At 43.3% G+C, this 27,301-nt stretch overlaps 2 protein-coding genes across 3 annotated transcripts in view; one reads left to right on the top strand and one right to left on the bottom strand.

Annotated features, from left to right (window-relative positions):
* The first annotated feature begins 1,444 nt into the window (after positions 1-1,444).
* On the top strand, positions 1,445-25,354 carry LOC142311308 (E3 ubiquitin/ISG15 ligase TRIM25-like). The gene is made up of 5 exons (XM_075349608.1): positions 1,445-1,868; positions 13,123-13,335; positions 13,455-13,575; positions 20,319-20,417; positions 20,499-25,354. The coding sequence occupies exons 1-5, from the start codon at positions 1,455-1,457 to the stop codon at positions 21,083-21,085; spliced, it is 1,434 nt and encodes a 477-aa protein (XP_075205723.1). The 5' UTR covers positions 1,445-1,454; the 3' UTR covers positions 21,086-25,354.
* The window catches only part of UNC13D (unc-13 homolog D), a 174,067-nt gene continuing 168,955 nt past the window's right edge, over positions 22,190-27,301 (bottom strand). For both annotated transcript variants that reach the window (XM_075349607.1, XM_075349606.1), the window contains exons 32-33: positions 23,807-24,009; positions 22,190-22,459 (exon numbers count right to left, since the gene is read on the bottom strand). In XM_075349607.1, the coding sequence (XP_075205722.1) occupies positions 22,350-22,459; positions 23,807-24,009 (313 nt within the window). In that variant the 3' untranslated portion in view covers positions 22,190-22,349. The remainder of the gene's footprint in view (positions 22,460-23,806; positions 24,010-27,301) is intronic.

The following is a 27,301-nucleotide window of genomic DNA, read 5'->3' as shown; positions in this document are numbered from 1 at the left end:
ATCTTTTTAATGCATACCCAATAAATTTATATTTTAATTTACGGTCTTGGATGCTGGAAAACCTCTCCTTTCCTTGGATCCCATAGCCAGGCCAGCTACATTATCCGTGCACCGTCCCTCTCCTCTGCTGGTCTCCATACAAGTCTACAAGGGCGAGTTGGCTTTCTCTATATTTTTTCTATGTGGGGTGGGTGTATGAGGACCTTAACACTATGAGGGGGTGGGGGGGCTGTGGGAGCATCATAATGAGGGGCCATCATACTATGTAAATGTTTGTGGGGGCAATGATAATGTGTGGGTGTAGCATACGGAGTTATGGCTATGGGGGTATCATGCTGAGTGGGAGCCATTGTATTAATAAGTGTAGGGTTAATATACTCTCTCTGTGTAGGTGGGGGTATTTTTAACAGCATCAAACTCTATAATGGCCATGAAAGGGCTTTATGGGAGCATATTTACTTTTTGTGACTCAATATGTCTTTCTCCCTGTTTATAACAGTTGGGAGATATGACCCAGCCTACTCCATCGTATATTATTGTTTGGGGGGAAGGAATTAAAATTTTTAATATGGAACCCTGTGAATATTATGTACACTCCTGTTAAAGGGTTGGACACTTTTATCTTTGCTATATATGTACTGTGTATGCAGCATTGTAGCGCCCCTGAGACCCTCAGGGCACTACAGGGAACTGCATCCTCTAGGGATGCAGGACCTACCCCCTGGGACCTGGAGTACCAGGGCCAATTCTACCAACACACATCTAAATCCTAGTTCTCCTCTCCACACTGGGCATAAAGGGTTAACCATGTAAGGGGATGGTCTCCATGTGAATTAGTCCCTGGGTATAGCCACAAACTGCAGGTGGCATCTTGAACATTAACTCTATTATCCTCTGTAAATACTCCCTTTTTATTAAGCATCCCCAGGGCACGGGACCGGGCAATGGCCACCAGAGTGACATTCCCAACTGCAACTGCCCGGGACCGAGTACCCCCTTCCCTGGGCGGCACAGCATCACTCTTCTGTAGTAACTTTTTACAGGTATATCGACATTACTCTGGAATGTCTACAAGAATCCCAAGAAGTTCCCAGAAGGATTCATCCTTCTAAGCATCCAGCTTATCTTCCCGTAGAAAAGGAGGAGCAGATGTGGTAGGCAGAATAAGGACCGAATAATGGGAATATTGGAAGATGATGGTGTGAAAAATAGATTTTATTCTACCATAAGTGAATAAAATGGTTATCGATAGTCAGACAAATTCAGGATAATCTAGACGCACGACGAGCTGAAGGCTCACTTGTACAGTCTATATATGGTAACACAGATGTTTCTGGCCATATCTCTAAAACTGTTAGCTGTGTAGGAGGAGGGAGTAAAGAAAAAAAGCTATATCCTCCCATTGTCCCAGAACTTCCGACCCTCTCCAGTGTTGTGTCCTCACGTCGTGTAACATGGCCACTGTTGCCTTTCTCTGCTCTGAATATTTGTATTGCCCTGTCTGCCTGGACCTGTTTCGAGACCCTGTCACTATCCCTTGTGGGCACACCTTCTGCTTGACATGCATTACACAGTGTTGGTCTCTACAAGGAACACCTAGCTCCTGTCCACAATGTCGGTCCTCTTTTCGACCAGACTCCTCGCCAAGACTTTGCAAGAACAGTATTCTTGCCCAAATGGTGGATGATTTCTCCAGTCTCCAAGGGTCTAATGATTTCAATGCCTTCAGCAGTCACGCCAGGAGTATGGGGTTACCATTGAGAAATCAGTGCCAAGAAGAAATGCCAGATGCAATTCTTGAAACCGAAAGTAGCAATGACTTAGAAGCATCAATTGTAAGTGAAGGTGATGAAGCCCCCAGCTCTCAGGTATGTACTTTCAATGGTCACCTCAGTTATGGGGATGATTACAGTATAACGATAGGCTGCCATAAAAGTGAATGTGCCCAATATTATTATACTATATCCTTATTTATATATAGTCATGTAAGTTTTCTTTTTTTTTTTACTGTTCGTTTCAGTAACAATCAAACAATAAAAGTAGCATATTCTTCCCATTGCTTATGGGGGAAGGTCTAACACAAAAGCTGCATGGCTCCATTATAGTGAACCAGCCCAGGTACCACGTTTGTCTATTTGCCAGTCATATCTGTAATCACAGGTGCTCATATTGGCAATTATGTAACTGGGAGGAAAAGTTATAATCTTGAAAGCACTCAAGATTTACAAGTAAAAGTAATTTTGTCCTACTGTTTTTTTTTGTTTTTTTTTATTTTTTATTTATTTTTTTTTTTTTAAGTGTCATAATATTTTATCAGGATTTTAGGCTTTAACACTTGGCGTAATTACCAAGACGGGATCCCACATTGGGGGAATGTTACAAAATAGTAAGGCAATGAACGTAGAGTCCACCTGAAAAAGCGATGCAAAAGCGCCCCAAAAATGAACAGCAAAGTCTGAAGCAATTAAGTGACCTGCTCATTGTTCAATATAGAGTGGGAGATGCCGGTGCCACAAGAACGAAGCCGCTTTAGTAGCAACGTCCCCAATGGTTTCCTGAAGCAGCACCGCCTGGGAAAACTCGACGGCTGTGCTGGTGTCTAAATGACATAGTGTGCTTATTATACTATTTAACACATTGAAGGGACCTGGCAGTAGAACCAGCCCTCCTGAGCCGTCTATATGGCCAAATAAAATTATACTTGTTATCTATGATCAGATGTCTTACTCCAGAGAAATCCATGTTTTTCTTAATATGTGAATTAGCTGTTAAGATCTGTTAAGATCTATGGACCGGATATAGATCTCCCTGAGAATCTGCCTCCAGGGCTTATTTTAATGAAAGACTGTGTTAGCAGTGTGAGTGAGACATGTAATAACTGATAACCGTCTGTTATCCTGATCTAGAGATCTCACACTGGTAATTCCCTCATTCATGCAAAATAAGTTCTGGAAGCAGATTCTCATGGAGATCTGGGTGTTGTCTATAGATCTTAACAGCTCATTTTACATAAGAAGAAAAACATGAGTTTCATGGGAATAAAACATCAGATCACAGATGTTAAGTTATCATTTTATTCAGCTTCCTATGACCTATATGCCCACGTAGATGACTTAGAAGGGTTGATCCTACAGAAAAATCTCCTCTTAGGCCTCTTTCACACGTCCGTTAAAATCACGCACGTTTTTCACGGACGTGTCAGAGGTGCTCTTTCCCCTCCGTGAGCCGCGTTTATGGCACACGTGTGTTCTCTGTGTGTTATCCGTGATAACACACGGAGAACGGGAACTTTCCACTCACCTGTCCCTGACTTCGCTGTCCGTGGTGCTGATCTTCGGTCTCCGGTCCTGACGACTCCCCACTGCTGCTGCTTCCAGCCGCAGTGAAGTGAATATGCAATGAGCATAATGAGCGGCGGTCGGAAGCAAGTGACAGCAGCGGCAGAGACAGGAGAGCTGGAATAGGTGAGTAAAGTTTTGTTTTTTTTATTCTCGCAGACACATGTGAATTCTCCGGTACATGTCACACGGAACACATCCGTATGGTCCGTTTGCATTCCGTGTGACCCGTTTACGTTCCATGCGATGCCGGAGAAAAACGGACATGTCTACGTGTGGAGCACACAAGCACACGTATGCTTTACACGTACACACGGTCCATGGCAGAATACGCATGTGAGCGCAGACACATTGATTTTAATGAGTCTACGTGTGCCGGTGTCTCTGGTATGTGAGGAAACGGGCAAAACACGTACCGGAGACATGGACGTGTGAAGGATGCCTTAAGGGTATTTTTCACACTTTGCATACAATCTGCACATTCCAATCACGTTTTTGCAAAATATTTTGCTTCTGTTTTTCACCTTTTTAATTGAATGAAAAATGTTGCAGAAATGCTGAAAAATTGTTGTGCTTTGTCTTGGCAAAAATATGGCTGGGATCAAAATTCTATGCAGAAAAAAAACAATGTGGAAATATTTCAGGAGTCTCACTAATTATGGTGGTACTATAAAAAAAAATATGCATTTTACATGCCAAATGCGCTGCGCTAACACACTGCCAAGACATACTGTATCAACATAACCTTGAATTATGTGTATTGATGAGCCAGTTCAGAGCAGCCTTTCAGCAGTTGGATCGGATATTAGCAGCATATTGGTGTACGCTAGTTGGGACTAAATATTTCCTGTGTAAGATTTGTATAAGTTTAAGCCAAACCAACTTGATGGCTACCTTTTAGAGATCTTATTTTATTTTTTTTAATTGAAAGCCAGGGATCGTATTCTCCACCCAAGTGCCCTAAAAGAGTGATTAATGGGGCCACAAAAAAGTGCACTAGGATGCTGGTCTACTTGAAACCCTCTCCAACAGGAAAAGGGTCCCCAAAACCATTCCTGATCCCTCTGAGCCAAGGCTACAATGCGGGTCAGAGACTAGTGGTCTTCCATAGCCAAAGCCCAAGGCCCAATTGTGCTTCCAACATCTGCCTGGCTGCCACCCAAGGCGAGAACTGGGAGCCTTCGACTGTCAACTCTCTTCCTGGAAGAGAAGTTGGGAAGAGTCTGGGGAGCGGAACCTAAGGGTCACACACTCCCTCCTCCCAAACCTTGTCTGGAGAGGAGTATGACATTTACATAAATGTCAACTAGACATGTCTGCCCTCGCTCAATACAAGTGATTGAGCGAAGCCAGACACGTCTTGTCAGAATATAGCCGTAAGTATGTGTGGCGGGCGGAGGGGATGTGCTCTCCACACTCTGGTCCGGGGCTTCTGCTGCTGCTCGGTAGCTCGAGCGGTGGACCGGACCCGGGGACTCGAGCAGCGCTCCTCACCCGTGAGTGAAAAGGGATGGTTTGGTTAGGGAGATTGTTCGTGACGCCACCCACGGGACGTGGTGATGATGGCACCACCGCTGCTGGTAACGGGGATCCCGGGAGAGATGGTAGGGTGCAGCTGAGATGTCCCCTCCGTGGGCAGGGGTTGGTGATCACGGGGCCCGATGGTGTAACGGGGAGGCTGGATGGTTAGGTTGCAGGCTTGCAGGGACAGCACGGCGCGGTGCCTGACGGCACTGGTGTACTCACTCTGACAATCACTGACAGTCTCTGGTAAACCAAAACGGCCGGATGGACGGGTCCCGCAGCCGGCTGCAGTATTGTTGTTGTGCTCTCCCCGGATAGCTGATGGTGGCTGTCTTTCCCTGCACCTTTCAGAATGTTCTGACTCCTGTGGTTGCCCACCGGTAGTCCGCTCCCCGGCGTATAGGTGCCGTAGGAGCCCGTTTTGCCCGCAGGCGCTGGCCCAGTCTGTGCTCTAAGCCTGCCTCCAGTCTTTGAGTGACCTGACTCCTCTGATTGAAATTTCAGGAGTGATCTGTCATATATACAATTCTTCATGAATTGTACAATTTTAGGCTATGTGCACACGTTGGTTTTTTGCTTCCTTTCTTTATGCGTTTTTCCTTGCAGATGTTAATATATACTGCAAACACAAATGTGTGCCAGCAAAGTGTATGAGAATCCTGACTTGCTGTGCACATGCTGCTTATTTTTTCCTTGCAGATTTTGTTGCAGAAAAAAGAAACTGCATGTCAATTGTTCCTGCATTTCTATAATGCACTGCAGTGCTTTATTACTACAGTGGATTATATCTGTCTGGGCTGCACTTGCAGCCCTGACAGTTCACCTCACACACCATGTATCTGGTATGGTGTGTGAAGCAATCCGTAGCTCAGTAACCCAGGGTCGTCACGGTGACAACCGATGGTTGCCATTGTAGTGATCAGGTCCCTGTGATCGCATTACAGGGACCCGATCGCCAGGGAGAGATAAGCGATTCCTCTCCCCGCCTCCTGAATGATGCTATCGCATTGATCGCAGCATTCACAGGGTTAGGCTGCGGCCACATGGCATTAATGCAAGTCAATTGCATGACACTCTCTGCTCCTGCGCTGCTGGAGTGTAAAGGCCCCGTCACACACAGAGATAAATCTTTTGCAGATCTGTGGTTGCAGTGAAATCATGGAGATATTGTTCCATTTGTACACAGCCACAAACCTGGCACTGATTGTCCACAATTTCACTGCAACCACAGATCTGCCACAGATCTGCCACAGATCTGCCACAGATCTGCCACAGATCTGCCACAGATCTGCCACAGATCTGCCACAGATCTGCCACAGATCTGCCACAGATCTGCCACAGAGCAAAGTGTCATTCCACTGTGCTGCGATCACAGCACAGCTGCAGAGGAGAGTAATCTCCCTATCTCCTCCATTGTCAGCTGATGCGATTTTCGCACTGCACTCTCAGTACGCTGGTGTAATGCGAGTGCAATGCGATGTTTCTCTTGCACCCATAGACTTGTATAGGTGCAAGTGAAAATGAATCGGATTCCACCCACAGCATGTTGCGATTGTTTTCTCTGTCCGATTACGGCTGAGAAAAAAAATCACTCATGGGAGCTGCCCCATAGAGTAAGATGGGAGCGGGTGGAATGCAATTTTTTTTTTTAAAATCGCATTCCGCTCCGTTTTTCTCGCCGTGTGTGCTTACTCTTAAACTGTCAGGAGCGGTGCATGCACCGTTTCGGGCAGTGAGAGCCAGGTCCCGGCTGTAACATTAGCCCCAAACCGGTAGCGATCATGAGGGTACAGTGCCTGAACCCTCCCGATCGCAGTAACTAGAAAAAAAAACATGAAAAAATGCACAAACAGAATAAAAACGGCACAAACAAAATCAAAAAGGCATGTTTTTTTCTGTTGCTTTTTTCCTGCCAAAGGATGCTTTTTTATGTTTAGAAAATTTGCACACAAAAAAGCAATGTGTGCACATGGCCTTACAGCCCCATTACAGCCATGTCTTTTCCTGTATGTAAGTATGGGATACAAAATCCTGATGACATTAGTTTAGTATAAAATGTATGTACCATGTGAGTTTTCTCAGGGTTATATAAATAAGACAAGGTCTTTGAACCACTTCCTCAGGATGACCAGAAATAGGAGAGAAAAATATTTACCTTGAATAAAAGGCAATTCCACTCTGTTACAAGATCTTCTTCCAGTAATAGGTGTACACAATGAATATGGTCCAGTTCCAAGATATTGGAGGACATCATTGTTATCTTGAACGTTTACAGTATATGTCACCTTTTTTGATGGCCCCAATTCATTATTCATGTCTCGTATTTTTCTCATGTCTTTGCTTTACACTGATGCATTTCATTATACTATGGCCACATTGTCAAATACCCCCAAAAAATAGAGTACTGAAAAACCTAGAGTAAAAATGTCACAAAAGCCATAAAGAATATGTTGCAAAAAACGCATTCAAACAAAAATTTTACTCCAAAAAGAAGCAAAAAGTATGATGAATCGGGGCATACATGTTGGCTTATGATTTTTATTTATTTATTTATTTTTTAAATTTGAGATACCATTATATACTAACAAAAAGTGATTATTGGTAAAAATGGAAACTGTCACGTTAATGAAGGCTGCGCTTCGGGAATGAAAAGCCTCGAGATTCCAAAAGTATTTATTAAAACCAACAAGTGAAGTTTGGCTAACTCAAGATAAAAAAAACAGTCTGGTACAGAAATGCATTGGTATAATAAAAATTGATTTGGAATCAGAAGGCTTTTCATTCCCACAGCACAGGCTGCTTAAATGTGACAGTTTTTGCCAATATACAAGTGAATCTCAATAAATTAGAATATCATCAAAAAGTTAATTTATTTCAGTAATTCAATACAAAAAGGAAAACATATATTATATAGAGTCATTACACACAGAGTGATCTATATCAAGTGTTTATTTCTGTTAATGTTGAGGATTATGGCTTACAGCAAATGAAAACTCAAAAGTCATTATCTCAGAAAATTAGAATATTATATAAGACCAACTGAAAAATTATTTTAAACTCAGAAATGTTGGCGCCTACTGAAAAGTCTGTACAGTAAATGCCTCAATACTTGGTCGGGGCTCCTTTTGCATGAATTACTGCATCAATGCGGCGTGGCATGGAGGCGATTAGCCTGTGGCACTGCTGAGGTGTTATGGAAGCCCAGGTTACTTTGATAGCAACCTTCAGCTCATCTGCAATGTTGGGTCTGGTGTCTTTCATCTTCCTCTTGACAATACTCCTTAGCTTCTCTATGGAGTTTAGGTCAGACGAGTTTGCTGGCCAATCAAGCACAGTGATACTGTGGTTATTAAACCAGGTATTGGTACTTTTGGCAGTGTGGACAGGTGCCAAGTCCTGCTGGAAAATGAAATTTCCATCTCCAAAAACCTTGTCGGCAGAGGGAAGCATGAAGTGCTCTAAAATTTCCTGGTAGACGGCTGCGCTGACTTTGGTGATAAAACACAGTGGTCCTTTACCAGCAGATGACATGGCTCCCCAAACCATCACTGATTGTGGAAACTTCATACTAGACCTCCAGCAGCTTGGATTGTGGCCTCTCCACTCTTCCTCCAGACTCTGGGACCGCGATTTCCAAATGAAATTGTAAAATTTATTTTCACCTGAAAACAACACCTTGGACCACTGAGCAACAGTCCAATTATTTTTCTCCTTGTCCAAGGTAAGACGCTTCTGGCATTGTCTATTGGTCATGAGTGGCTTGACACAAGGAATGTGACAGCTGTAGCCCATGTCCTGGACACGTCTGTGTGTGGTGGCTCTTGAAGCACTGACTCCAGCAGCAGTCAACTCCTTGAGAATCTCCCCTCATTTTTTTGAATGGTCTTTTTCTTAACAATCCTATCAAGGCTGCGGTTATCCTGGTTGCTTGGGCACCTTTTTCTACCACACTTTTTCCATCAACTCAACTCTCCATTAATATGCTTGGATGCAGTAATGAGAGGAAAAGCTGGGAATTCCACGATGAATGCAAAAGGTGAATTTTTGTGCAGTAACTTCAGTGAAAATTAAACAGACGTTTCGGTCCAGTATTAGTCATTCATCAGTTTCACTAATGAAAGAACAAAAAATTACAAAATAAGTATAAGTATAAAGAACAAGATAGGGGTAAAGGACAACTTAAATTATAACCTCAACGGATGTAATATACAGTGATAAATACATACAAGTCATGCAATATTAAGTCAATATGTAACAAAGCATATCCATATAGTTAAATGCAAAATTACAGAAAATTACATACTGGTATATACAACACGCAATGATATATATACGAGAGGAGGAATCAAATGACAAAATAATAAATAAGAGGAAGAGGAGAGTAGAATAGGAGAGGGGGAAAAAAGGAGGAGAAAGAGGGGGGAGAGAGAGGGAGAGAGGGACAGAAAGAAGGGAAGAGAAGAAAGGTAATATGGGAAAAGAAAAAGGAAAGAGGAGAGGGAGTCAGGATGCATACAGAAAAGAACATATAGTGAACTAGGAGAGCTACAGTGAGTTCGCTGCAATATAATAGAAGTGTAGAAACAATCAGTGTAAAAATTGACTAAGGGTATGTCCGCACTCTGCGTTCTGGATTTGACAAAAAAACTGCACCCTCTGGCAGACTTTAACAAATGTAAATACTGCGTTCGACAAAAAAAAGCGGCAAAAACGCATGCGTTTTCAATGCATTTTCCCTGCGTTTTGGACAGTGCGTTTAAAGGAGAAATAACATGATAGAATAGGATTAGCGAGATAGATAGAAAAAATAGAATAGATAGCATGACTGCCTGCCAACAGACAGAGCTACAGTATGTGATGAGAATGAACTCTGGTGAACCTCTGAGGTCAGTCCCAGGACACAGACAGTAATGCGGGGACAGCAACTGTGACGTCGGAGCTTTACATTCACTTACAGGTTAATCATGGGGGGGGGTCATAGACTCCTGCCATGTTAACCTAGGACTTAGTGGCAGCTACGGGATGCCAGTAACTCCTTATTACCCCATTGCCACTGCACCAGGGCAATTCGGGAAGAGCCGGATAAGGTCCCAGGACTATCGCATCTAATGGATGCGGCAATTCCAGGCAGCTACTGGCTGATTTTTTTAGGCTAGGGGGCAGCCTAAAAACCATAGCCTCTCCAGTCTGAGAATACCAGCCCTCAGCTGTGTGGCTTTATCTTGGCTGGGTATCAATTGGGAAGGGGGGGGGAACCACACGTTGTTTTTTTTTTTTTTTTATTATTATTTATTTTACTGCAAGATATAGACCCGCCCACCGGCGGCTGTGATTGGTTCCAGTGAGACAGCTCACACTCAGCGTGGGGGCGCATCTGACTGCAACCAAAGGCGCCGGTGGGCGGGTAAAGCAGTGAATATGAGATGAGAAGCCACGGGAGCAGTGTGACAGCCGTGCAGCGCCGTAGCGGTGATCTGTGAGTATGAAGGAGGGAGAGACCGACGCCGACAGACAGAGACTGAGAGAGAGAGAAAGACCTGCATTTTTGTTGACAAAAACGCATCCAAAATGCAACCAAAATGCAGTGCAAACACACAGCTAAATATTTTGGTTGCGTTTTGACACACCTCATTCATTTTAATGGGTGGAAAATGCAACCAAAACACACGGAAGAAGTGACATGCTGCTTTTTTTAGGCAACGATTTTGACAAATATTTGACAAACAAAACGCTGCCTAAAAAAGCAACGTGTTGATGGAAATTTCTGACTTCTGATAGACTTTGCTGGGGAAGCACAAATAATGCATTTTGTCAATGACACAGTGCAGTTTTAAACACAGCCAAAATGCAGGAAAAAAAGCACACGTGCGCACATGGCCTAACAGTGAATAATGGGAAGTTACCGTGCTGCTGGAAGAGACTTGCCTGCATTAGTGGCATAGGCATGACAGCAGTGTCCGCCGCTGCTGAGGTGCCAGGATGACTGAGAAATACTTCTTGTTCTATGAAGGGAAGGAGGACCAATGAGAGTGCAGATAAGAGATCATGTGATGGAACCGAAAGTTACTGCGCATGTGTGAATGATGTCATGCGGTAACCCGACGCTCAGATAGATAGGATTGAGTGCAATAAAGAAAATATTAGAAATATTCTCCCTCTCTCTTCCCCTCTCCCTTACTTTTTCCCTCTCTCCCCTCTTTCTCTCTCTCTCTATCCCTTTCTCCCTCCCTCTTTCTCCTTTTTTTCCCATCCCAGCAAAGTCTATGAGAATCGTGACTTGCTGTGCGTTTTTTTTCCTTGCAGATTTGGTTGCTAAAAAAGGAGCATGTCACTTGTGTCTGTGTTTTTTGTTTTTTTTTCTGCGTTTCTATAATCTCTTGCAGTACTTTATCACTATAGTGGATTATAGTGCAGCACTTCGCCTCACACACCATGCTTACAGCTGTTTTAGGAAATAGTTCGTGACGCCACCCACGGGTCATGGTGATAAAGGGCACCACCGCTGCTGGTGACGGGGATCCCGGGAGCGATGGTAGGGAGCAGCTAGGATGTTGTCCCCTCCGTGGGTAGGGGTTGGTGATCCCGGGGCCCGGTTGTGGAACGGGGAGGCAGGATGGCTGGGGTGCAGGGTTGCAGGGGCAGCGCGGCGCGGTGCCGGATGGCACTGTAGTACTCACTCAGGCACAAATTCACAGAGTCTCTGGTAAACCAAACGGCTGGATGGACGGGTCCCGCAGCCAGCTGCAGTGTCTTTGCTCTCCCCGGACAGGTTGATGGTGGCTGCCTTTCCCTGCACCTGTGTAGAATGTGTTGACTCCGATGGTTTCCCAATGGTAGTCCGCTCCCCGGCGTATAGGTACCGGAGGAGCCCGTGTTGCCCGCAGGCGCTAGCCCTTGGATTTCTAGCCTATGGCAGTGGCTGTGAATCCTCACTGGGTGGACTGTTGCCTTCTGTCGGGTCTTGGGTGTTAGGAAACCCTTGGGGTTCCGGTCACTCTCGGATTTGACCATTGTCGGCGGCTCCAAGCCTAGTCTGGGTCCGATGGCCCTGCCTTTGTGCTTAGCTTCACTCCGCTCCCCGTTTCGGTATCGGCGGGCCACCGCCCGACCCTGGTCCTACGGTTCCGCAGAGGTCCACTAACTCCTGCAGACGGCCACCACCGTCTGCCGACCTTGCTGACAGTGCCTGGGCTCCAACCCGGACACCAACAGTTTCTGTCCTCTCACCTTCAACTCTCAAACAAATCTGTCACTTTTCCTGCCTCCAGGCCTGTGAACTCCTCGGTGGGTGGGGCCAACCGCCTGGCTCCGCCCCACCTGGTTTGGACATCAGACCCTGGAGGGAGGCAACAAAGGTTTTTGTCTGACTGATGTAAACTATCCAGGGGAGGGTGTGTGTGTGTTGTTATGTCTGTGACTACCTGGCTAGTCCAGGGCGTCACACTTACATAGAAACCCTGATAAAATTACAATAAATGAATACCACTGGCGCCAACTGAAAATACTTTACAGGTCCCCTGCTGCAAATAGACATCCCAGGGTTATCTAATATAGGAAATAAGCCAGGCTATTGTGCAACCCACCAGGCAGTTGCCAAAAAAAGTTTCATAATTTCCTTAATGGATGTTGAAGTACTAAAGCCAGATCTGGTAGTCCAGACTTTAGATGTTCATAGAAGAGTGTAGTCCACATTTAAATGTCCATTTCCACTGGGCATTGCATTTGGTAAGTTTAACTCCACTCGAGCTTCTGAGATAGTGCCCAGCCAGCAGCTACTCTCCCAATGTCCGTGATACACACAAGGAACTCCGGATGCAAATGGTGACGTCACTTCAATTAACTGCTAAGTCCTGCTAGGTCCAGCACACTGAGTTATCCTACGCGTTTCAGAGACCACTGCGGAGATAAATCTACAAAGTAAAGCCCAGTGGAAATGGACATTTTGAATGTGGACTTTTAACTCTCTTATATGGAGATACTGTGGAGGGCATCAGTGTAGTTGAGAATCCAAGGGGGACATTTCAGACCAGACTTTGTTGGACTTCATAGGCACCTTGATGATGGAACTTCATATGCTTAGTTTTGAGAATATTTAGGCTAAAAATAAGTGCTTTGAGCAAATTACATAATCTATAATTTTTTACTGTCGTGCATGTTACCTAAAACTAATATTTTCTAAAATAAATGTATGATCAACATTCACACAGAAAAATGATCAGTTACTCATTGCCACCTTCATAACCATGTTCAACTATCACAGGTTTCAGTTACCAGACATCGCAGAGTAGTCAGTCAAGGCTTCTCTGACATGGTAAGAATATTACAAGCTTCAGGATTTCGGCTGCTGCAGATGATGGAACAAGCAGAGAAACAGATGTTGAAGAATTCAAACAGCCAAGACCAGGAAGAAGGGCTTGTGATGAAGTCTGCCCAGGTCGTTCCAGATCAGCAGCAGGATCAGCTTGTGACTATGGTACATATCTGCCACACAATATGATTGTAGTAATATATTGATTAGAGTGATCTTAGACAAAGATACAATGTATGAAAACTATATCATTATATTACACATCCAATAATTCATTTATGCAGCAGGAGGAACAATCCACATTTCAGGAATTACAATGGACAGGACTGTACGCTGCCGTCTCCAAGTTTAAACAGTGTTTACAAGAGTTGTGCGCTGACCACATGGGCAGACTGGTGCAACAAGGTAAATGGGAGAAATTTTATTTAGCTTTTATGAAAATAGATCTTGTGGTGGGGTAGGATAATGAATGTGTTATATGTCTCTTGGAGAGTAATGTAAGACAGATGGTACGACAGAATGTTTTGTGTAGTAGAGTAGGCGCTCAACAACAATAACAATAAGGGTTATTCTTAAAGGGAATTTGTATGATTTCATCCCCAAATTATTTGTATGTATATATAACTCTTTCAAAGACAGGTCCAGATATATCTGTTCCTCCTTTAATGAGAAATTTGCATTTAAATGTATATGCAAATAAGGCTGAAAGAGTATGGTAGCACTTGCTGTGGAATAGAGCTGGAGAGACAGAGGCTTCAGATCGACAACCTAATTTACATATTAATTCAAATGCTGATTTCTCAGAAATAAAGGATCAGACTGGCCATGTAAAAGTACTGCTGGACTAGTTCTTAAAAGGGCTACTAGCACATATAACTAGTTTGGTATGTAAAATCCTGCTGACCGATTCATTTTAAAGGGAACCAATCACCAGGATTTTCGTATACAACCTAAAGTCAGTGCTATACTGGCACTATCAGGCTGATTCTATACATACCTGTAGTGGTCAGCTCGGATGTTTAACTTTTGAAATCCAAAAAAGTAAAGATTATAAAATTAGCTGCTTGTTGAGTGACAGTTGCAATGGAGCAGATAATATATTCATACTTATCCCCTCCCCCTGTTAGAATTAGCATAAGTATTATACAAACGATTCACTTTGTCTGTTGCAGGACCTGTGTGAGGTCATACCCATGTGACCAGAAGGGGCAGGGCCTCAGCCAACAAAGCTGAATACCTCATACAGGTCCTGCAACAAAGTGAACCGTTTGTATAATACTTATGCTAATTCTAACAGGGGCAGGGGCTAACTGCTCCATTGCAACTGTCACTCAACAAGCAGCTAATTTGATAAACTTTACTATTTTGGATTTCAAAACCTAAACATCCGAGCTGACCACTACAGGTATGTAGAGAATCAGCCTGATAGTGCCAGTATAGCACTGGCTTTAGGTTGTATACGAAAATCCTGGTGATTGGTTCCCTTTAAGCAAAAGTTTATGCAAATGACAGATCTATGTGTATGGACCCTGTAAAGCAGCATATTAGGGTTTGTTTTTTTTCCCACCAAATAGATTTATCACCTATCCACAGGTGGTTGTGACCATTGGAACCACCATTATTCACAAGAACTGAGGCCCTAATATATATAATGTCCCTTGTCTAAGGGTATGTGCGCACTAGGCGTTTTTTTCACGCTGCGTTTTTAGGTGCGTTTTTGTCTAAAAAAACGCACCCGCGGCTAAAAAAACGCGGCAAAAACGCATGCATTTTTGCCGCGATTTGGTGCGTTTTTTGCTGCGTTTTTACTCACTGCGTTTTTAATCAGTGCACAATGCCATTAAAGATTGTTAATGAAAAAAAAAAAAAAAAAAGGTCTGATGTCATTTCCTTCTTCAAAATGTGCATTGTATGCAGGAGAGCAGACAGCTGCAGAACTAGTGTATGCAGGAGAGCAGACAGCAGCTGCAGAACTACAAGTCTCAGCATCCTCCATTCACTAGTGTATGCAGGAGAGCAGACAGCAGCTGCAGAACTACAAGTCTCAGCATCCTCCATTCACTAGTGTATGCAGGAGAGCAGACAGCAGCTGCAGAACTACAAGTCTCAGCATCCTCCATTCACTAGTGTATGCAGGAGAGCAGACAGCAGCTGCAGAACTACAAGTCTCAGCATCCTCCATTCACTAGTGTATGCAGGAGAGCAGACAGCAGCTGCAGAACTACAAGTCTCAGCATCCTCCATTCACTAGTGTATGCAGGAGAGCAGACAGCAGCTGCAGAACCACAAGGCTCAGCATCCTCCATCCAGGACTGTATGCAGTTTTTTGCCCAAAAAGAAAAAAAAAATGACATGGGCTTCGCCATATTTTTGTATGCTAGCCGGGTACAGCAGGCAGGTACGGGCTGCCCCCAACCCCCAGCTGCCTATTTGTACCCGGCTGGGAACCAAAAATATAGAGAAGCCCTTTTTTTTTAATTATTTCATGAAATAATTAAAAAAAAAAAATGACGTGGGCTTCGCCTAATTTTTGAGTCCAGCCGGGTACAACTAGGCAGCTGGGGATTGGAATCCACAATGCAGGGTGCCCATGCTTTCTGGGCACCCCCACTGCGAATTGCAGTCCGCAGCCACCCCAGAAAATGGCGCTTTCATAGAAGCGCCATCTTCTGGCGCTGTATCCAACTCTTCCAGCTGCCCTGAAGCCGGGTGGCTAGCCGGGTAATAATGGAGTTAGGGCTAGCTGTATATTATCAGCTGGCCCTAAGCCCGAATTTCATGGTGTCACGCCAATATTAGACATGGCCACCATGAATTTCTAGTAATGATAAAAGAAAAAACACAACACACAGAAAAATATTTTTATTAGAAATAAAACACAACACAATTAGTGACTCCATCTTTATTGAAATAAACCCCCCTCCGCAGTAATCCTGGGTTAGGGTCCCGCGCCGTCCAATCCGGATCCAATATCATCTGATCGGTTTGCTGGAAGGCAAAGCGATCAGATGATGTGTCAGGATCAAGTGCCTGAATCACATCACACATCAGCTGATTGTATAAAAGCCGATTATACAATCAGCTGATGCATCGGTGAAAAAAAAAAAAATAATACTCACTTATGTGCTGTGCTGATTACCGGCAGCTCCTGGAGCGATCGATTGGACAGGAGTCTGATCCCGTCCGATCGCTGCAGCAGCTGCCGGTAATCAGCTGATGAAGTCCCCTGACGGCAGGATCAGCTGATAGCCAGCCGGGCGCGAAAAAGCCGGCGACACCGCGATCAGCTGATGCGTCAGGTGACTGCATCAGGTGATCCACCTCCAGGTCCTGCAAGCAAGGTCCTGCCCCGGGGAGACTGCACACAGCCAGAGCGGCGGTACCGGGAGGAGCTGGGAGCGGGCATGGCACCGGGACCCTGCGGACAGGTGAGTATATATGACATTTTTTTTTTTCTACTGTTCACTTTGGTTTTCGCCGCTGCCTCCACCTCCCGCCCAGACATGGCGCCGCACGGAGCTGACATGGCACCGGACGGGAGGTGGACGCAGCGGTGACGGTACCGGGAGGATTCATGCTTCTGTGTTTACCAACAGAAGGAATCCTCTTCCTGTACACGTCACTGTAGTGCCCACCCCTTGCGTTTATAGCTGCGTTTGTAGTCATAGAAACGCGGCTATATGCGTTTTTCATTGCGTTTTTAACATCTCATTGAATTCAAGGCCTAAATGAAGCGTTAGGGTACATACAAACCACTGCTCTTTTTTTTCTTTTTTTTTTAGTTAGTTAGGTGATAAATTTATTTTTGATAAGTGAACAATACTGACTTATGCTTTAACCATATGGTGTCTGAATGAGGCAGCATGTTCACCCAGGATTGCCAACTGTCCAGAGTCCAGAAATTTCAAGGCAGTCTGTAAAAATAGGGAACATTTTTGATCTATGCATAATAGCAATTGAAGACGTCCATGATTTTTTTTTATCTAAAAAAATGTATACAAATAATTTTTATTGTAATTATCATCACAGTTTATAGTGGATTCAGCTAATGTCTTCATATCAGAATTATGGGCTGTAGACATAGATCAGTCTTAAAATATAATGCTTTTCCAATGTTCTGTAAAAAAATATTGTCTGTCCGGAATTTTTTGGTAAGCTGTTCAGAAAGAAAACGTCAAGTTGACAACCCTGTATTCACCCTCAAAGACATGCTATTTTGGGGAGAATACCTTTGTAATGTGGCTTAGAAGGGAACATGCCCCCTTTTTTTTCTCCCACAGACTGAATATAAATAAGATACAAAAGAGCTCAGCGTGCCTCAATATAGATTTGTAGACAGAGAGGTAAGGCCCCTTTACACACTACATCGCTAACGACATCGCTGTAACGTCACCGGTTTTGTGACGTTATAGCGACCTCCCCAGCGACATTGCAATGTGTGACACGCATCAGCGACCTGGCCCCCGCTGTCAGGTCGCTGATCGCTACAAATATTTCAGGACCATTTTTTGGTCCTTTGTTTCCCGTTGTGCAGCATGCATCGGTGTGTTTGACACCTTTACAACGACTTCGTTAGCGACTTCCCTTTCAAATAGCTGCTTTGACACGTCCCCAATGACTAGCTAAACGCTGCTGCGTCGTTGGCCAGGTATGCCTGTTTGACAGCTCACCAGAGACTTTCCAGCGATCCCGGCCAGGTTGGGATCGCTGGTGGGATCGCTAGAAAGTCTCAGTGTGTAAAGGGGCCTGTACAGTATGGGGCCATGGCACATTGTTTCCAATCCGCACAACATAGATTTCATATACAGCATTGTAGATGAGGCTTTTCAGTAGAATAATCTAATCTAAACAAATAGGAGTAAGGATCAATGCATTTGTTTGTTGAAGTCTAAAGGACAATGACCTGAATAAATCAGAGCAAGGGCCAGTAAGGGTACCTTCACACTTTAGCGATGCAGCAGCGATCCGACCAGCGATCTGACCTGGTCAGGATCGCTGCTGCATCGCTACATGGTCGCTGGTGAGCTGTCAAACAGGCAGATCTCACCAGCGACCAGTGACCAGCCCCCAGCCAGCAGCGACGTGCAAGCGACGCTGCGCTTGCACGGAACCGGCGTCTGGAAGCTGCGGACACTGGTAACTAAGGTAAACATCGGGTATGGTTACCCGATGTTTACATTAGTTACCAGCGCACACCGCTTAGCTGTGTGTGCAGGGAGCAGGGAGCCGCGCACACTGAGCGCTGGCTCCTTGCTCTCCTAGCTACAGTACACATCGGGTTAATTAACCCGATGTCTACAGCAGCTACATGTGCAGAGAGCCGGAGCCGGCAGCACAGGCAGCGTGAGAGCGGCGGAGGCTGGTAACTAAGGTAAATATCGGGTAACCACCTTGGTTACCCGATGTTTATCTTGGTTACAGCTTACCGCAGCTGTCAGACGCCGGCTCCTGCTCCCTGCTCGCTTCATTTGTCGCTCTCTCGCTGTCACACACAGCGATCTGTGTGTCACAGCGGGAGAGCGCCTTTGAAGAAAACGAACCAGGGCTGTGTGTAACGAGCAGCGATCTCGCAGCAGGGGCCAGATCGCTGCTCAGTGTCACACACAGCGAGATCGCTAATGAGGTCACTGCTGCGTCACAAAAAGCGTGACTCAGCAAAGATCTCGGCAGCGAGCTCGCTGTGTGTGAAGCACCCCTAACTAGGTCATACTTCCAATTATTTGCAAAGTACTTTTCAGCATTTTCTTTATCATTACTGACAGGATTATTATGACAGATAAAACCTCTATACTAAGTACAAAACCCAGGATGTACGATTCCCAATAGCTGTTACATCTCACCCCCCATCCATTCACAATGACCTCTGCCCGGATCAGAGAATGAGCAGAGAACACTTCCTACGACGTTTAATAGGGATGCAGTCAGTCTATTGACCTTTGAAGGGAACCTGACAAGCTGATTGAAGGCTAAGTGCACATGTTGCGTCTATGTAGTTGCAGTTCTAAACGCATCCTCTTGCAGAAATGGTATTTGCCAAAGTTGCTTTTGACCACAAAGACGCTATAAATACGCTTGCGTTTTTACCGCGTTTAGCCGTGTTTTTACCGCTTTTTACATGCTTTTTCATTGCTTAAAGTCAGATGCGTTTTGATGGCAAATACACTACTAAATAAAGTTTTAACATTCAAACACTATGAAAAAATGAAAAAAAAAATGATAAATATCAAGATTGAAATCATAAACAAAAATGCTGATTTTATTAAAATGATGTCTGTTAATATTTATGTATAAAATAACATTAAATTAATGTTTTTCATAATTTTAATTGTCGGACTATGTGTGTGTGTAAAGGGACATATCATGCCTTTAATATGTCAAAAACGCATGCAATTAAATTGTCAAAAACGCATGTTTTCTGCATCCAAAAAGCATGTAAAACGCTAGGATTTTGATGTAGAATGCGTTTTGCATCTTCTCATTGACTAATGTTAGCAAACGCTGCCAAAGTGGCAAAAACAATTGACATGTTGCTTCTTTAAACGCTGAATTTTTGCCCAAAATTATGCAAATTAAACGCAGCGTTTTGAACTGCATTGTGCGCACAAGAAATCCCTATTTCTCATAGACTTTGCTTGGAAATCAAAACGCATGCATTTTGGCATTAAAATGCTGCAGTTGAAAACGCTGCGGAAACGCATGTAAAAACGCAACATGGGCACATAGCCTTAGATACACCACCATGGACAGCATTAATCAGTCTCCGGCTCCCTAATTTTAGCCTCATATAATTTACTATAGAACACCACAGCATTTCAGCGAAAACATAAATTTAAAAGTCATTGAAGGGCCATGCTTCTGTGGGGACTAGTCCAAGAGGGAGGTTCCCAGCTTCTCCCCATCTCACTTCCCTTGAATGAAAGGTTTCTCCTTAAATGAGAATATAAGTAGAGGTCTATTAGTCTAGGCGTATGGGGTGGGAAGAATGTGGCCTTTTGGATTAGTTGCCTAAGCGAACTACTGTATTAAAGGTAATCATGGAATTGTACAGTAAAATGAAGGAAATGTGAATATATAGACCATATGATGGTTAGTTTTCCACTTTATATATTGTGCCATGTTCTTCATGTATGGTCTTTTTTATGTAATAGTGCGGACCACACGCACCAGCTATCCAATATTGCCACCTAAGCTTTGGGGAAGTCCATTACTTCCATTGATGCCACGAGTACGAAAAGAGTTTCTCCACTGTAAGACATTTACTATTTCTGTATTACTTCTATACCCCAAACATGGAACTAACAAAGTTTAACTTAGTCTCTCATTTGCAGATTCTCGGAATATCAGCCTGGACCCGGACACTGCCCATAATAACTTGTGTCTTATGCAAGCCAACCGCAGAGTCCTGTGTAAATTGCAGCCTCAGGCTTATCCAGAAAATACAGAACGTTTTGATCATTATACTCAAGTACTGGCCAGAGAGTCAATGGCTCAAGGGCGCCACTATTGGGAGGTTCATCTCTCTGGAAATCGTGTAAGCTTGGGTGTCACATATCATGGTATCTCTCGTAAGGGTCATCAAAGTCTCTGTCTAGTGGGGAGGAATTCACACTCTTGGTGCTTGGAGTGGAGCAGTACCCGTTGCTATGCCTGGCATGATGGTGAGAGAATGTTGGTAGCCACAGGGCAGCAGGAAAATCTAGGTGTCTTTTTGGACTGGGATGAAGGCACTCTATCCTTCCATGAGGCTTCAGATGATATGCCACTTCTTTACCGCTTTCATGCTTCATTTACCCAGCCCTTGTACCCAATCTTCTTCATCAGCTGGAATTCTATTGTGTCCATTGGAGCAGGAACAGCAGTACAGCAGAGTGCACACAACAAGCGATTCCAAAGGCAGTTTTCAGCAGAGTTCTAATGAAAACCATTGACTTTTGGATCTACTAGTCTAAGCTAAATAGTACGTAGATTACTTGTCACTGACATAACTAAAGTGGCGATTATAACTTTACCTGGCTCTGGTGCCTGACACAAGCCACAGGTCCCTTAGTTACCAAGAAGGACAACTTTTCCATTGGTGCATTGTATTTTCCATGACTGTTTTCCCTCTTTAACTCTTTAACCTTTTCCAATCCTGTTTTAAACGCCCAGATTTATAAGGGAGTCTTTTAGCAAAGAATGACTTTTCAACCTATACAGGTGCTTGGTGAACCCTTGGTGTGGCCAAACGTTTAAGTGCACCCTTCCACCTACTTGTTTATCCTCCTTTTCCCCCAATTCTTTGACAACTCTGGCTTAACAGAGCTAGAAAAAGGAACAATTAGATAGAAAATAAGTAGGTGAGAAGTTGCACTTAAATATTTAACCACACCAAGGGAGCACCAAGCGTCTGTACTTAGTTTGAACAGTCATTCTATGCTTACAGACCACCTTTAAAGGAATGTATGTGCATGTGATCCTTAAAGGGACTCTGTGAGCACTGAATGGCTGTTCAAACAAAGTTCGGGCGATAACATCATTGTAGGGCTAATCATATAAATTCACCTTCCCACTTGCTTGTTTTCCCTTAATCTCCACCCTTCCCTCTTCTTTGATTGACAGCTCTGGTTTCATAGAGCCAGAGAAGGAGGGAGAGAGTAGTAAAACAAGCAGGGAAAAAGGATTATTTAAATGTTTGGCCCCATCATGATGCACTGAGTGCCTGTACTTGGTTTGAACAAAATCTGTGCCGACAGTCCCTTTTAAAGGACCCTATGCACATTAGCAAACCGTCTCCCAAAATAATTATTGACCAAAATATGTATGGGGACTTTTCCGCTCTCCCCAATATATGTTATAAGGGCAGAAAATAATGGGGAAAGTTGAATTTAAACATGAGTTCCTTATGTATTCTCAGGACCTTGACAAAGATGTCTGGTCATTGAACACATATCCATGCTCGGCTAAGTAAAATATGCTAGTTTATGCAGAAATTGGGAATTGGACCATTCTCTTAGGTGTATGAACACTTTTACACTCCATGTTCCAGGATTTGCAACATTTATTTTAAAATTACATGTTAAACAGTCATTGAACCTGTGCGCAAAAATTAGGTTTCTGCAATCTGTGTATTCAGTACAGTTCTTCCATGATAACCAGTTGTAAAGCACCGGTTGATATATACATCATGTCCTGGACCAATGTCACCGCTCGCTCTCCTTAGACTGGCGAGCTCTTTGCTTACGGAGCTTGATGAATATCGCAGCTTCCTTTTCTGAACGACGAGACTCAAGGAGTTGCAAGATGCGATCCCCTGAAAAGGAGACGGACACATTGTTTAGTACTTACCAACAATAGCCTAAAAACAGGAAGAAATCAGTGATGTCACAGCGGTGTTGTCCGGATTTCTGATGGGTTATCTGACCACATTCCTGAGCTTTAAGGGAAGCTTTTTAGTTTAGTTTGGCTCACTGTATCTACAATCAGTATTCCCAGTCTATTTATAAAATGATGTTTGTTTCGGTGAGAGCGTCCCACTGCTAGAACCACCAGGGATCATCCGTAATCCGCTGGAGACTAAAACAAATGTACAATTTCCCTGGTACAACCCCATGGAGAAAATATAGCGCCCCTTGATGTTCAATGAAATCGGTGTGCTATCATTGTGGTGCATGGATATGATTCATCCTAAAATACAGGAGATCTTTGTAGCTGCTCTCAGGTTTGTCGGATTCATAAAAGTCCCAATTAATTATTAACTCTGAATGCCCTAAAGGGGCATTTAAAAGTGGGTTTTCTAAACCAGACCAGCCCTTTAAGGGCTTGGTCTTTGGTCATTTTACTATCTCTGAAGGAAATATGGATTTTTTTTTTTTTAAAACAATGTTTAGTCTATCACAAAAGATTTTCATTAATCGGTAATAGAAATAAATATAATAAACTAAGTTATATATTGAAACAATATTTACAAAAATTGAAACATTCCTTACCAAAAATGTCCCATAATATATTTTCACATCTCATAAACCTTTCCAATTTAGTAATAGAAAATCATGTCCTGTAATTCACTGTGGTTTCGTACACTTGCCAATCCGACATATATTATGTGGGGGATAGGGTTGATATTGGCCAGCAAGCTGGCTGATCTCCATATGTTTTGTGCTTACTTGATATTGATATAGACTCTTTGGGGCCATATAATCTCATTAGCTTACGATTGCATAGCTTTTGGCTGTACAAACCGTATGGTCTGCCGAGTTGCATATGAGAGGATAAGTCGAGGTTCAAACGACTATACAGGAAAATGGGATATTAGCTTCCAGAGATTGTCTATGTGTCTGGCTCTGTCTTCTCTTACACATTGCAGACGGGTGAAGGAACTGCTTTTACATACATTATTCTGGTCCATAAAAAACCCAAAGTAGTGCATGCCACCAAAACTGGACCAAGTGGAAAATTGGCCATGTGTAATGGCTCTCCAAGTATAATAGGTCTGTGTGCTCTCCTACTGCACTCTGTGGCGCCCATGGACTGATTACATGCTGGTCAGACTAGCCCTAAGAGTGCGCAAAGGAAACCGTGATAATATGCATCACATAGGAGTTGTTGTGGATAATAAAATGCATGTGTAAATTTGAAGCATTGTTAGAAATCCACTGACCATTAATTTTTGGATGAGTGAGAGCTACTCGCATTTGAGGGATATTAGCCAGAGGATCATTTATCTCCTCCTTTAATCCAGGAACGTCTTTAAGAGATAAAAACGCCTCTCCCTCTAATTCATTAGAAAGAATGGCATCATAGTCATATACAGTCAGCAACAGACATGCTCCTGGAACTTCACACTGCTCTGGGGTCACCAGGCTGAGGGAAGAGGAAAAAAAGATAAAAAAACAAGAGTTACTAATGTCAGGATATCCTATGGCTATGTTCATGTATACCAAAATATAGATAGAAAATGTCAATTTTGTCTCACGATTCATATGAGAATTTAGCAGCGTATTTGCTGCAGATTTTAACCTATAAATTACGGCGGAAATTGCAATAATTGACATGCAGCAAATTTGAAAACTGGAATGCATGTCAATTTTTGGGCTGATATTTTCCAACATGATATGTATAAAGTTAAATCCACTTAGCAGATAGTGTAGTACACTGCAGTTTTTCCACCCGCAAATCTGGATGAAAAATTTGAAGCATATCTATAACTTGTGACCATACCCTGTTCCTTGTGTAGTACAGGGTAATTCACTCACTACTTTGCCCGAAAAAACTGCTGTAACTTCTAAAAGATAAGATCTATCATACTGAAATGTGGACTGTACATAATTTGGTTCATGCGATATTGATGTTGTAAAGCTGGTATTGAAATTGCACATGATTCGTATCCAGGCACGCCTAGTTGAATGTATTCTGCAGGATATCTGGGGTCATCGACTGAATTTCTCTCTGTATGGTCCCTTAGAGTGTATGTAAAGTTCGTAGCTTGTTACTGTACACCCAACCTTTCAAATGGCCCCAAAAAAAAAAAATCCGTCTGTGTTAAATCCGGCAATCTTGGTGTCCACAGTCCCTCAGAGATTATTTGGTCATCAAAGGAGGCTTTCATCTCTGTCATGCTGACAACTGACATGCGACACGTTGCACCATCCTGTTGGAAGAAGCCCATTCTATGTTCCTCATCATCCAGCTGGTTGAAGGTTTGTAAGATTTACATGCATATCGCTGTTGTCAGTGTTTTATTAAATATAGGGCCAATTATGTAGCGCCTGGAAAGGGAGAAGAGGGTAGGTTGGCGGTGCAGGTTGGGCCCCAACGTGGTCGCAGACGAGGGGTTCCCTCTGCTTTGGCCCGGTCGCTCCCTCACTTTGGCTCAGTCCAATCCACAGAGCATGGGGAAACAAATGTTTGGTGGTAGGGTTCCTGGTGGGGAGTGTTGTCTTTGCGTGTGCAAGCTATACTTCTGCTCAAGCCCTCGCTCGAACCAGGAGTCTCTCACCAAGGATTGGATTAAAGGATACAGATGCATTGTTGTCATTAAACAGTATTTTAATAAAAGTTACTGAGTATTTCTTTCACATCATTACTATGGGTACAACACTTGAACATTGTATGTATAGAACATTTAACTTCAAAGCACACTTCTACTGCAGGCTCCTCCATATTTCCTGGCACTACTGCTATTGTTCTACTGTCCTCTCCCTCACTATCTGACACCATGGTTCCATTCAACAAAGTCCCGCATGGCTATTGTCGCATTCAAGCCTTGGTGCTTGGTTCCTGCTAACAGTGTCCGACCTCCGCTGGACAAAGCTCACTTACTGGGTTTGCCAACCTATTTTTCTAAGTCTATGTCCAACCTATGCTATTGGACTAGTTCTAGTGGACACAGTTGCGACCTGGGTTGCCCAAATTGAGGTCTGGTACACATTACGGTGGGATAGGGGTACTCTATACTACATTTCTAAGTGGAGGGATTTCCTAATACTATTCTTATTACACCTACTATACATTGGGATTGTACCTTGGAGATGGGAATACCTCTTTAACACATTATTCACATCAACATTATTTACATCGTGTTGTGGTGACGATTGAAGTCTTCAGGTGGGGCCTTCAGAGCCCAGCAGCCCTTACAATGGCACACCAATACTGTTGTTTTGTGACTAGACATAGCCACATAAGTGAAACCAGGTTTCATCAGTGTATCAGAAATTCAATATGTTTTCCCTTTCAGCAGTGAATGTCTGTAACCACTGACAATATTGAATTATTTTCTCTTGATCTGGCCCTTTTAATTCCTGAATGATAGTGACTGTATGGGCGAACACAACCTTTGTTGGCCGCTCATTGATCTGTGGAATACAGCATGCTTGTCTACTGGGAAAGCTTGTGCAACAATTTACACGGAGATGCCAGAAGTTACTGTTTCACATCTTGAATTGTTTCCTCAGACATTTTCGGATGCACCCCATCATGCTTATCCAGTAATGTTCTTGTATGTTCCAGCTTATTCACCAATGACAGAATACACAGTTTGGATGGCGGATTTCAAACTCCAAACATCTTTACAAACTCTCTTTGGTACTTCTGTAAGGACTCAGCTTTCCAATAAGTTTTCACAATGAAAACAAGCTCCTCCAAACTGTATCTCAAATGAAGAAAGAATTGGGCAGGAGTGAAATGTAAACAGCACAAAAACTATGGACGCGAAGAAAGGGACAAGTCTATCTTGTAGTGGAGATGACCGGTGGGGCAATACGTCAGTGAGACCATTAGGCACGAGAATGTTTTTCCTCAATGTGGTTCATTGCACTCTCATTTCTAATGAACCAAAGTATGTACAATCCAAATTTGAGCAATGTCGACCATCTGATTTAGAAGGTACAGCAATTTTTTCAACTAAAGTAGCAAGTGAATCATCCTGTACCCTTTAAAGACCACCATAGGGTACAAGTACACACAGTATACAAATAACTATCCCAAACAATGGTTGATTACAAGCGCCAAACAATATGATGCAAAAGTAATAATGCCATATAGCAAGTTAGTGTACTTGCTATGTAGATTATTTAGTAAAGTCGAGCAATTCGCAGGACGCTGCGGCTTTGTTGGTAGTCCACGGCTGCCGGACCAGAGCCCTGTAGACCAATTTCTACCTGTCAGAGTCTTCAGTAACCATTGCACTGTAATGGTGATCTTACACCATCAAAGACTTCCGACATAGCCGCTACATCAGTGTCCTGCAAATCTTTTAGGTCTCATTCAGATTGTTCACGTACATAAAAAAAAACAAATATTCATCAGTTTGGTCAGTGTCCGATTTTACCATCAGTTTTTCATCAGTGATTTTCATCAGTGCCAACATAAATAAATTATAAAGCCCCTCCTATGCATTACAGTGGTAATCATGGACAACACATTGACTGCACATTGATGTTATCCATGTTGTCTGTGATTTTTCATGGACCCATAGACTCTTATAGGTAACTAGAAGGTGGCCTGACTCTAATGTATCGGGTAGTCTAGAATGTGTATGTAGGTTAGCAAATTGAATAATAAGGTAATGAATGGACTGGATGGGTTAAGTTTAATTTAGTATTCTTATAATTGTTTATTGGTTTTAAAATGACAAACAGAAGGAACAGTTTTAATA

The sequence above is a fragment of the Anomaloglossus baeobatrachus genome, chromosome 5 (genome assembly GCF_048569485.1).
Source record: "Anomaloglossus baeobatrachus isolate aAnoBae1 chromosome 5, aAnoBae1.hap1, whole genome shotgun sequence".
Lineage (NCBI taxonomy): Eukaryota > Metazoa > Chordata > Amphibia > Anura > Aromobatidae > Anomaloglossus > Anomaloglossus baeobatrachus.
The sequence above is the reverse complement of the archived record's forward strand: the minus strand, read 5'-3'. Positions and strand labels throughout refer to the sequence as shown.